The 12,029-nt window shown below is 46.9% G+C and overlaps 1 protein-coding gene across 1 annotated transcript in view; it reads right to left on the reverse strand.

The window, feature by feature from the left end:
- Window positions 1-287: 287 nt before the first annotated feature.
- Window positions 288-12,029, reverse strand: part of LOC119975655 (glutathione hydrolase-like YwrD proenzyme) — a 76,138-nt gene continuing 64,396 nt past the window's right edge. Inside the window, exons 11-13 of the mRNA XM_038815437.1 lie at window positions 7,774-7,870; window positions 5,100-5,340; window positions 288-291 (exon numbers count right to left, since the gene is read on the reverse strand). Coding sequence (XP_038671365.1) covers window positions 288-291; window positions 5,100-5,340; window positions 7,774-7,870 — 342 coding nt within the window. The remainder of the gene's footprint in view (window positions 292-5,099; window positions 5,341-7,773; window positions 7,871-12,029) is intronic.

The following is a 12,029-nucleotide window of genomic DNA, read 5'->3' on the forward strand; positions in this document are numbered from 1 at the left end:
CATCCTACTAGATAGCGAACCCAAGAAAGCATTTTCTCTGCTCTGCACAACAGAAGCTGTTTTTATTCTCGCTGTCTCCCTCTCTCCTTTGAATCTGATGTCCAGAAAGACCAGGACAAAGGGAGACACAGAGAAAGAAACAGCTTTTCTGTCTAGGTGCGAAAACTGCCATTTGATTGTCTCGAGATTTCAGGCTGGGCCTCTTTCCCCATGGCAACTAAATCACATGGACCTGTCTCTAGGCAAAATTAGTAGATCACACCATCCCCCATCCAGAACATTCCGTTCTACCTAAAATTAAAAGAAAAAGTTTACAACATAACCATCTTACAAAGCCTCTCATTTTTAACTATGCTAATGAATTTGAAAACAAAAAGCTTTGACAAAGAGTCATCCAGATCTCTCTACAGATGCTGTCAGACCTGCTGAAATTATCCAGTATTTTCTGCTTTTGCTGCTGAAGAATTTGTACTGACTCTTAGTAACACTGATATCAAACCTACATTATGTTTTATGCAGTGTATCTATATTTGTGTACGTGTGTGCTGTGTATATTCTGATCAATGAAATTAACCACTGCAGCCAAAAATGGATAAGATTAAAAATGGCTTTTTTGCACTTAAATGTGCTGTTTGATTTCCAATGAAAAGGAGCTTAAGATCAAGATTTGTGTGTATATATTGTGCTTCACTAAACAATTGTTTAATCTCACATCGTTTGCGGATTAGTCACTATCCCAGTATGCGATTTGTGATACAAACAAAATTCCAACCTTATTGTGTCAAATTATCTTGGAGACAACATTTGTATGTTTTTTAAGCCACATAAGTGCTTTATAGGTAAACATTTACCACATATTGTAATCTGCTTTTTTATTAGTCTTGCACAACACTGCGCCCATTACAGGCTCTTTGTAAAGGCTTTGAGGACAGAGGGATGGAATTTTCCTTTGTGCTCTTTTCATACCTTTAGTTTTTATTTATGGTGGTGGCAGCTGAAAATATAGCTCTGTGCAACACAGAGTGAACTGTAACAAAGGAGGTTAACCTCGAGATCAAACCTTTCTCTAACATGCTAACACTGACAGAAAATGTGTTTTTCTTTTCAATCTTCTCAGATTGTTGAGTGGGTAAATCCATTATTTCACACAATATGTAGTCATGGAAGACCCCCTGCCGGGTCGGAGAATTGCCGGTGGGCAGCGTGAATCCCACCTCCGCCGGCTGCCGAATTCTCCGACGCCGGAGATTTGGCAGGGGCGGGAATCGCGTCAGTCGGCGGGCCCCCCACCCCAGCGATTCTCCAGCCCGTGATGCAGGTCCCGCCGGCGTAAATTGGAGTTGGCCCCTTAGCAGCGGGACCCAGCGGCGCAGGCGGGCTCCGGGGTCCTGGGGGGGGCGCGGGGCGATCTGGCCCCGGGGGGGGGGGGGGGGAGGGGGGTCTGGCCTGCCATCGGGGCCCACCGATCCGCGGGCGGGCCTATGCCGTGGGGGCACTCCATTCATCCGCGCCAGCCGTGTAAGCCTCCGCAATGGCCGACACGAAGGTGAACCCCCCCCTGCACATGGGCGGGGATCACGTCATCAGCCGCTGACCCTCCCTCGCGGAGTCCCTTCAGACGCGGCGCCAAAGACCTCCCATGCCGGCCGGCAGAGCGCAAACCACTCCGGCCTAGCCCCTGAAGGTGTGAAGGATTCCGCACCTTTGGGGAAGCCCGATGCCGGAGTGGTTCCCGCCACTCCACTGCGCCATTCCCGCCCCTCATATTCCATCTTCAGTCCATGCTGAGTTAAACAACCTCATCCAACTTCAAGTTTGGGAAAATAGGCTCCATAGGCTGTGAAAATGTAGAAGTGCCAGCTCAGTCCCCAACTTCAACTTGATCGTCTACCACAAGGTACCTCAGCAATTATGCCCCCTTTAGGCAACTCCCAGTTCAAAGGGCAGTACATTGACCATGGTTGTCGATTGTATATTAATTGTTCTTAATCCTGTGTAGGCAGTGTGCATTGACTGAGCATTCACTTTAGCCCACATAAAGGGACACAGACTAAACATTGGCTGCTGGATTAGGAGGCATATCCTTATAATAAATATAAAAGTACGTAAAGATTGGTTCCAGTTCTCTCCACCAAAAGATTTGCTGGAGTCAAATAATGGTTAAAGAGAATGGTTGCCCAGAGATGAAGGTTGGAAGCTAAGAAAAAGATTTTTGTAAAAAAATAATAATTTCTGGTGAGCCATGAGTTTACAATGACAACATAAAAATAATGAAAACAGCATTTAGCAGATTCAATTTGGCACAGTTGGAAATTCATCTAACTATCTTAAAAATACTAAGAATATCGAACTATCAGTCCACATGATGTGATTATATTACCATCATGAGGACTATCTATTGTCATCAGCGGATAGTCTGACATGACACATGAACCTTACACATCCCCTCCCGCACACAGGTTCCAGTACTGACAGACCGGAATGTAAGGGCAAACTGGATAAAATGAGCAAGGTGATAGTGCCGTACAACACGATGAAGGGTATCCTCAATGTGAAGATGGGACTTTGCCTCCAGAAGGACTGTGAGGCGGTGGTCACTTCTACCGATAGTGTCATGGACAGATGCACCTGCAGCAGGCAGGTTGGTGAGGATGAAGTTAAGTACGTTTTTTCCCTCTTATTGGTTCTCTCACCACTGCAGTCCCAGTCTCACAGCTATGTCCTTTAGGACAGCTCGGTCTGTGGTGGTACCACCGAGCCACTCTTGGTGATGGACATTGAAGTCCCCACCCAGAGTACATTTTACGCCTTTGCCACCCTCAGTACTTCCTCCAAGTGGTGTTCACCATGGAGGAGTACCGATTCATCAATTGACAGTATGTGGCAATCAGCAGGAGGTTGCCCCACTTTGGTGCAAGCCCCCAGATGTTAGTAAGGAGGACTTTGCAGGGTCGACAGGGCTGGGTTTGCCATTGTTGTGTCCGATACCAGGGTTGATGCCGGTGGTCCATCCACCCTATTTTGTGTTTTAGTAGCGGTTGAATCCAACTTTGTGGCTTGCAAGGCCGTTTCAGAAGGCGCTTGAGAGTCTGGAGTCACATGTAGGCCTGACCAGGTAAGGATGACAGATTTCCTTCCCTTATTAGTGAACCAGATGGGTTTTTGCGACAATTGACAATGGTTATGATTAGTCTTTTAAGTCCAGATATTTTATTGAGTTTAAATTCCACCTCCTACCCTGGTGGGATTCGAAGCCGGGTACCTTACCCTGGGTCTCTGGACAATACCACTGTGCCATCTCATCTCCCAAAAGTAAATGGTTTGTTTTGGATAAATTGACCTCCGCTTTCCATACCTGTTATTTGCCAGCAATCTTTAAAAAGGCTACTAGATCGCTGCTAATATTGACAATCACTATCAATGCTGCGTTACGTTGCAATGTTTGTAAAGACCACAGCAAAAAAAGAAAATGTTCACGAAATTACTGAACTCAAAAGTGAATGGCTCGTTGCCGAAAACTGAAATCTGTCTTGCCAAGGAGGGGAAAGGACTTAAATTTTGCTGAAAAATGCAAAACTGAACCTCAGGAATTCTAATATTGCAGTAGGTTAGCTGCAGTCAAAGCTAATGAATGCAAGATAGTAAAGCAAACATTGATCAGGATTTTATGGGCAGCGGCGTAGGAAAGCGCTCGCTGTTCATTATAGAACATAGATCAGTACAGCACAGAACAGGCCCTTCGGCCCTCGATGTTGTGCCGACTTTTGAGTGGCAACATGCTGTCATCGGACATCTGATCTGATCCAACGCAGAGCCCTCTACTGTGGCATGGCAAGCCACAGCTTTGCACGTCACTTGATCAGATTGAAATATCCGCACTGATACATGCAGAGTCTAAACCAGGATAAATTAGATTTAATTCATTGTAAAATCATCTCGAGAAACAAAGAAAGGGAAGGATAGACTAGAGAAAGTTAAGAAACTGCAAAACAATATTTTTAATTTTTATTTTCATAAAATCTCCAACATTAATTTAATTCTAAAGGACTGAGAGTTGTATGGCAATAATCATCACTGATAACACTGATAAAAATTCACAACTTTTCCTCGTGTATATATATATATCTTGGGCAACCAGAGGGCAACTTCACATCCTTATGCGGATTTCAATCCCTCTTCTACCAGCGAGGTTCTGATATAGGGCTGAGTGTGGAGGAACAGAGCAGCATCTTCCAGATGTCCAAGTTTAACTGCGCATGTACAGACTCCGGAACTTTCTGTTCAACTTGCACCACACCAACAGTGAGCACAGCTAGCCTCACCATTATTATCAATGCAAGAAATCTAGCCCAGTATCTATCAGAACATAAGGCTCACACAGCATGATTACATTTGATTCTCCAGTGCCTGTGACTGGGAAGGTACTGAAGTCAAGGCTCTGTGCACCGTCTCCATCCCACTCGAGCTCATTCTTTCTGAAGACCTTAGAACTCCTCGCCTCTTCACCCTTACCAGCCTTTTCGAACGAAAGTTGATATCACGTAAGCACTCCTTCTCCATATACTTCTTCTCAAACCAGCATTCTTCTGAATAGTTCTCGGGCTTTCAACCTCAGCTTTTCACTAAATTAATTTGTTCTGAGTGCTCTTTGCTGTATTCGTAGCTGGAGCCTCTCTTCACAATAGTCCTTGGGCTTCTATTTTGAAAATCAAAACATATTCTGGATCATAACATTTAAAATCAAATCAGAAATATTAAATACAATCTTGAGTGTTTTGTGCTGAAACTACCTTATTTTGTTTCTTAAATACCCTAAGTGCCAAAAATGGCTGCTGCGTTTTAGCAGTTACATCACTTTAAAGCAATTCATTCAAGGCAATGCACTTTGAGATGTTTCTTTGAGACACAATAAAGAGCTATGCCATTGTTATGCTCACTCTCTTTCTTCCCAAAGCTTAATTCCACATTATGCACAACTTTGAAGATAGTGAGGAGCACACAAACAATAACATTTCATGAGGTAAACCTGGGACCGGTTGTCTAAACATTACAATACCAATCCTAAATTCATCCTAAATCTTGTTTGCAGAATAACCTACAATCCAATTGCACAACCATCTGCTCGAGGATCAGATCCAGCCCATAATACTGCCTGGTTATCCTGAGCAATAAGGGCACGCTGTGAATTCCACCATGTTCCCTTAGTAATAATCTGGCCCCGTCCAAACAGAGACCTGTCATGGCCACTAACTGGCCAATGGACATTGTGACCTCTTGTTATCAGGTCTTGCATAGCAGGCTGGGAGATCCCCTCTTCCAACAAGAGCTTCCAGGTACGATCTGCATAGAAACAGACATTCTTTTACCTCTTGATTTTTATGATTTGCGTGTAACTGCGTACTTTCTTCAACCCTTATGGATGATTAGCACAATATTCACTTCATGCATTATATGGGCGACACCATAGCATAGTGGTTAGCATTGTTGCTTCACAGTGCCAGGAACCCGGGTTCGATTCCCGGCTTGGGTCACTGTCTGCACGTTCTCCCTTTGTCTGCGTGGGTTTCCTCCGGGTGCTCCGGTTTCCTCCCACAGGTCCCGAAAGGAATGCTCGTTAGGTGAATTGGACATTCTGAATTCTCCCTTTGTGTACCCGAATGTGGCGACTAGGGGATTTTCGCAGTAACTTCATTGCAATGTTAATGTCAGCCTATTTGTGGCACTAATAAACATGATGATGATGTGTATGTTATGCATCTATTTGGAGGGGCACTGATTGTTTGAGAAAGCTCATGAAATGGCAAAATATAACTACAACTAACTGACATTGGGGGCGATTCCTGGACTGGACATGTTGAAGAGTATCTGAAAGTTGTTACATGATTGAAATATACTCAGCTGCCTGGGGAAGAAAGAGAGGCACCTGTAAGCAAAGATTTCCTTTTTAACAAATAATTTGTTCATGAAATGTGGATATCGCAGGCAAGGCCAGCATTTGAAAAGCTTTTTTACCCAGAGGGTGCTGATGGTCTGGAATGCACTGCCCGAGAGGATGGTAGAGGCGGATTGCCTCACATCCTTTAAAAAGTACCCGTACCAGCCTCCCCGAACAGGCGCCGGAATGTGGCGACTAGGGGCTTTTCACAGTAACTTCATTTGAAGCCTACTCGTGACAATAAGTGATTTTCATTTCATTTCATTTTCAAGTACCTGGATGAGAGCAGCACGGTGGGCGCAGTGGGTTAGCACTGCTGTCTCACGGCACCCAGGTCCCAGGTTCGATCCCGGCTCTGGGTCACTGCCCATGTGGAGTTTACATATTCTCCCCGTGTTTGCATGGGTTTCGCCCCCACAACCCAAAGATGTGCAGCGTAGGTGGGTTGGCCATGCTAAATCGCCCCTTAATTGGAAAAAACAAATTGGGTACTCTAAATTAATTTTTTTAAAGTACCTGGATGAGCACTTGGCATGCCGTAACATTCAAGGCTATGGGCCGGATGCTGGCAAATGGGATTAGATAGGCAGGTCAGATGTTCTTCATGCATCGGTGCAGACTCGATGGGCTGAAGGGCCTCTTCTGCACTCTATTATTCTGTGATTCTGATTCTCCCAGCCCTCAGTTGCCCTCGAGAAGGTGGTGTTGGGAGCCACCATCTTGAACTTCTGCGTGGTTTAGGTACACCGCCGCACTTTTGGGGAGGGAGTCCCAGGATTTCGACTCACCATCAGTGTAGAAGTAGCGATATAATTCCACGCCTGGACAGTGTGTGGCCTAGCTGCTGAACCTATTTGTTAAATTGAAAATTTAAGGCAAGTTGAAGAGTATAACCTCCATGTTGAAGAATCCTCTCTGTTACTTACATTCCCTTACAGCCTGCTGCTCCTTTCAAGTTGTAAGGCCTCTGATTAGCTCTCCAGTTTCACGAGACCGCTGTCCTTAATTGGGCAGCGTGCCTACTGCCTGGCCGCTAAGTGGGAAAATCACAAGTGAGTGACATAGAATCATCATGGAATTGTAGTAGGAGGCCATTCGGCCCACTGAGTCTGCACCGACCCTCGGAAAGAGCACCCTACCTAGGCTCACCCCCCCCCCCCCCCCCCTCCCATCTATCCCCGTAAACCCACCTAACGTTTTGGATACTAATGGGACAATTTAGCTCGGCCAATCCACCTAATCTGCACACCTTTGGACCGTGGGAGGAAACCGGAGCAGCCGGAGGAAACACACGCAGACACGGGTAGAAAATGCAAACTCCACACAGACAGTCACCCAAAGCCAGAATTGAACCCGGATCCCTGGTGCAGTGAGGCAACAGTGCTAACCACTGCTCCACTCTGCCATCCTGCGGCATATTATCTGGTCATTATCAGATCGTTGTGTGTAGGATCTTACGATGTGTAAATTAGCTGCCACCTTTCATACGTTGCAACAGTAGCTCCACTTCCAAAAATTATTTCATTGGCAGTGAAGTGCTTTGAGACGTCCCGAGGAAAGGTGGTAAACCAATATTGACGAGGTGCTTTTCTTTCATTGGGAGGGCATATTGAAACCTGAAATTGGCTCTCCTGGCAGCCAATCAGAGAGAGGTGAAAATAGGCAGGTGGCAGTCGACCTCCTCTGTCCATTCAAATGGCACCAAATAAAAAGTTGGTGGAGGTCGGACTGAAGATCACGCTCCCCTCTGCCTCAGGAGGAGGCCAGGGCAATCAGCTCAAACAAAAACAGGTTGAAGATTTTGTTTTTATTGGCATTTATGCATTTCAGAGACACACCGTTGTCTCCCATGTAAATGTCAGATTCTGAAAGGTATTTCTCAACTTGTCTTGTTCCTACTGAGTCTGCCGGATGCCACAGATAGTGAATCAGACTCTGGACAGTCAACAACACACCTACACTCAGAAACACAACAGTTTAGTATAACAGGCGCAGTCGCTAGCACTCTCACGTCTTGGCTAGGAGGTTGTGGATTAAAATCCCACTCCAGGGACTTGAGCACAAAAATCAAAGCCAGCAGTCCAATATAATAGTCAGGGAATGCAAGCATTGCTGGAGGCGCAGTCATTCACAAGAGATGTTAAACCATCGCCCTCCCTCTCTGCCCTCAGGTGGGGGCAATAGGTTCGATTGAACTATTTCAAAGAAGGAGCAGGGAATTATCCTGGCCAATACTGATCCTCAATCAACGTGACAAAAAAACATTGTCAGATGGCTGCTTGTGGGATCTTCCTGTGCAGCATTTCCTGCATTACAACAGTGACCACATTTCAAAAGTACTTCGCTAGCGGTCAAGTGATTTGGGACGTGCTGCGATTGGGAAAGGCGCCACATAAATGCAAATCTTTCTTCTTTCAAAGTTTTTATTATTTTCTGTCCTGCAAGGAACAATAACCAAGGCTGTGAGGTCCGCCTGTGACATTGCTGCCAATCATTTATCTGTTCATTTGTACAGCAGATGCTAGTCCAAGTCTGGCAGAGTGCTTATCCTACATGTGCTCGAATCAGGATTGTTCTGTGTGGTATTATCATTACTGTAAGAACTGCAAAGGTTAATGAAATGTCTAGAGTAGCCACAAGAGGGAGCTACAGAGACAACTACATAAGGCATTGATGCTCAACCGTCTGGGGGACAGAGTAGTCCAGGAGGTGGCTGGAGACTGACAGGTATTGATAGTGTGTGTAAAAGCAGATAATAGTGTATAACAGATTAGTTGTAGATGAGTGTAGTTTATATGTTAACAATAAACTGTGTATTATTTAGAAGTATGTGTCGAATCCATATTAGTAGTGTTAAATTCATGGGCGAAAATCCCGCCCCCGCTGTGGCAGAAATTCTCTGCCACCCGGGAATTGACGGGGGCGGGAATCGCGCCACGCTGAGGTTTGAACCACCTCTGGTGGCGGCGGGATCGGCGGCGCGAGCGGACCCCTGGGGTCCTGGGGGGGCGCGGGGCGATCGGACCCCAGGGGATGCCCCCACAGTGGCCAGGCCCGCGATCGGGGCCCACCGATCGGCGGGCGGGCCAGTGCCGTAGGGGCACTCTTTTCTTCCACCGCCGCCACGGCGGAGGTGGAAGAGAATCCCCCAGTGCGCATGCGCCGGTGGTGACGTCAGCGGCTCCACCCAGTAGGCAGAGTATAAATGTGTGTGCTCTCCGAACTGCAGCCATTTCGGCAGCAGCTGTAGGAGGCTACACATCTCAGTGTAATAAAGCCTCGATTACATTCTACTCTGGTCTCGTCGTAATTGATAGTGCACCACAATGTCAGGCCTGCTGGCGTTGCCCAGGCCTGGGGCAGTAGCGGGGAACAACTTGGTGCCAAGACTTGGGGTGTCCTCCTGGGGATTGGCGTGACCTAGCTCAGATTACTATTGCTGTAGTATATGTTTTAAACGCTCTCCCACTGGTGCTACTTACAGGCTCCTGGCCGCTCACACTGCTCAGTGCTGCCTGTGTCTTTTGAATGCTCAGAGACCCCCTGGTCATCTGGGGGCCCATCTAGGCCGCCTCTCAATTCGCGCCGGCAGAGTGCTGGCACATTTGCATGTCCTGACAAGCTTACCGAATAGCGTCCCCAACGGAAGTGCGAACCAAAAGCAATTCCGTTCCAGCGGTAACACTTATGTTGGAAGAATGGTTATTGATGAAGCAGCTGAAGATGTTTGGGCCTAGGACTGTAGCCATGCTGGCCACGCAAAATGGACACTGAGCCAAAGTAAAATGGAAGACAGAAGGAAAAAGCCTGTTTAGTGAGAGCAGACAGTCTGCTCTCAGCTAATTAGCATTTTGCAAGCAGCAAACCAGTTTCTGGCCAGGTGCAAGATCTCCAAGCCAAAGGTGTTAATGGCAAAGCGCTTAGCATTCTGATGAGGCAGCCCAGATCCAGGCACGAACAATGGCAACATTTCCATCTCAATGTAACACTTAATTGGTTGAGCAGACAGGATGGCACCAGAGTAAAGAATATCGAAACCACCCCCCAACATCGAGGAAGGCCCTCGCATTGGAGGATTTCGAAGGTAGCCGTTTGGAAACGCTCCAATCGGTACCGAAAGGTAGAGCCCGCCCAGAAGGGGGCAAGGACATTAGAGAGGGGTATAAAGGCAAATTCCCCACGTAGCCCGGTCTGTTAAACCCGTGCTCCGGCTCTGACTGATATCTTGCATCCTGACTCCAGCCGTTGAGCACCAGCCGCCGAAACCGTAAGTTCAACGCTCGCTACGCGATCCAAGCCCACTAGACCCCCAGTACCAGAACGCTTGCTGAAGGCTGCAGTACAAGACCAGGACGAAGGCCTCGTTCTCTGACCTTGCCTGTTCCTGTTAGATAAGTATTCTGTTCGCTTAAGTTTAGTTATAGCTTAGTCTCTTAGTGTGTGCATGAGTATTTATTATAACTGTATAATAAATATTGATCGTTTGAACCTAACTAATCGGTGTATCGTCTTTATTACTTTGAACTTGACCTTGGAATACTTGTGACGGTGTCTATACGGCACCTGGCGACTCCAGAGCTGAATAAATACATAGAACAGAGCCTAGTAGTGTTAAGCACACGTCGAATTCGGAGGCGTGTTAATACACTCCAATAAACGCGTTTTACAACCACAGTAAAACGTGCAACAGGACACTACCCTGAGGAACTCCTGCAGTGATGTCCTGGAGTTGAGATGATTGACCTCCAACCACCACAACCATCTTCCTTTCTGCCAGGTATGGCTCCATCCAGCAGAGAGTTTTCCCCTTGATTCTCATTGACTCCAGTTAGCTGTGGCTCCTTGATGCCACACTCGGTCAAATGTCGCCTTGATGTCAAGTGCAAGGTTGTCACGGTGATGCAGTGGGTTAGCCCTGCAGCATTAGGTGGTGAGGACCCGGGGTCGATCCCAGCCCTGGGTCACTGTCCGCGTGGAGTTTGCACATTCTCCCCGTGTCTGAGTGAGTTTCACCCCCACAACCTAAAGATGTGCAGGTTAGGTGGATTGACCATGCTAAATGGCCACTTAATTGGAAAAAAATAATTGGGTACTCTAAATTTAATAAATAAATTGATGTCAAGGGCAGTCATTCTCACCTCACCTCTGGCATTCAGCTCTTTTGTCCATGCTTGAACCAAGGCTGTAATGAGGTTAAGAGCTAAGTGACCCTGGCAGAACCCAAACTGAGCATCCGTGAGCAGGTTATTGGTCGGCAAGTTTTGCTAGATAGCACTGCTGATGACCCCTTCCATCACTTTACTGATGACTGAGAATAGACTGGTAGGACGGTAATTGGCTGGGTTGGATTTGTCCTGTTTCTTGTGTCGTGGACACACCTGGGCAATTTTCCACATTGTGGGGTAGGTACCAGTGTTGTAGCTGTACTGGAACAGCTGGGTTTGAGTCGCAGCAAATTAGAATCATAGAATTTGCAGTGCAGAAGGAGGCCATTCGGCCATCGAGTCTGCACCGGCCCTTGGAAAGAGCACCCCATGTAAGCCCACCCCTCAACCCAATAACCCCGCAACCCCACCTACCCTATTTGGACACTAAGGGCAATTTATCATGGCCTATCCAACTAAACTGCACATCTTTGGACTGTGGGAGGAAACCGGAGCACCCGGAGGAAACCCACAGACACGGGGAGAACGTGAGGACTCCGTACAGACAGGGACCCAAGCCGGGAATTGAACCTGGGTCCCTGGAGCTGTGAAGCAACAATGCTAACCACTGTGCTACCTTGCTGCCCTGGAAATTCTGGAGAACAGGTCTTCAGGACTATTGCTGGAATATTGTCAGGGCCCATAGCTTTTACAGAATCCAGTGCCTTCAATGGAGTGAATCTAATTGGCTGAAGATTGGCATCAATGATGCTGGGGACCTCTGGAGGAGACCAAATTGGATCATCCACTCGGTAATTCTGGTTGTTTGAAATACTTCAATCTTCCTTATCTTTTGCTCTGATGTGCTGGCTCCTCCATCATTGTGGTCGGGGTTATTTGTGGAGTTTCCTCCTCCAGTGAGTTGTTTAATTGTCCAACTTAATGAACAA

This window comes from Scyliorhinus canicula, chromosome 13 (assembly GCF_902713615.1).
Source record: "Scyliorhinus canicula chromosome 13, sScyCan1.1, whole genome shotgun sequence".
In the NCBI taxonomy this organism is placed as follows: domain Eukaryota; kingdom Metazoa; phylum Chordata; class Chondrichthyes; order Carcharhiniformes; family Scyliorhinidae; genus Scyliorhinus; species Scyliorhinus canicula.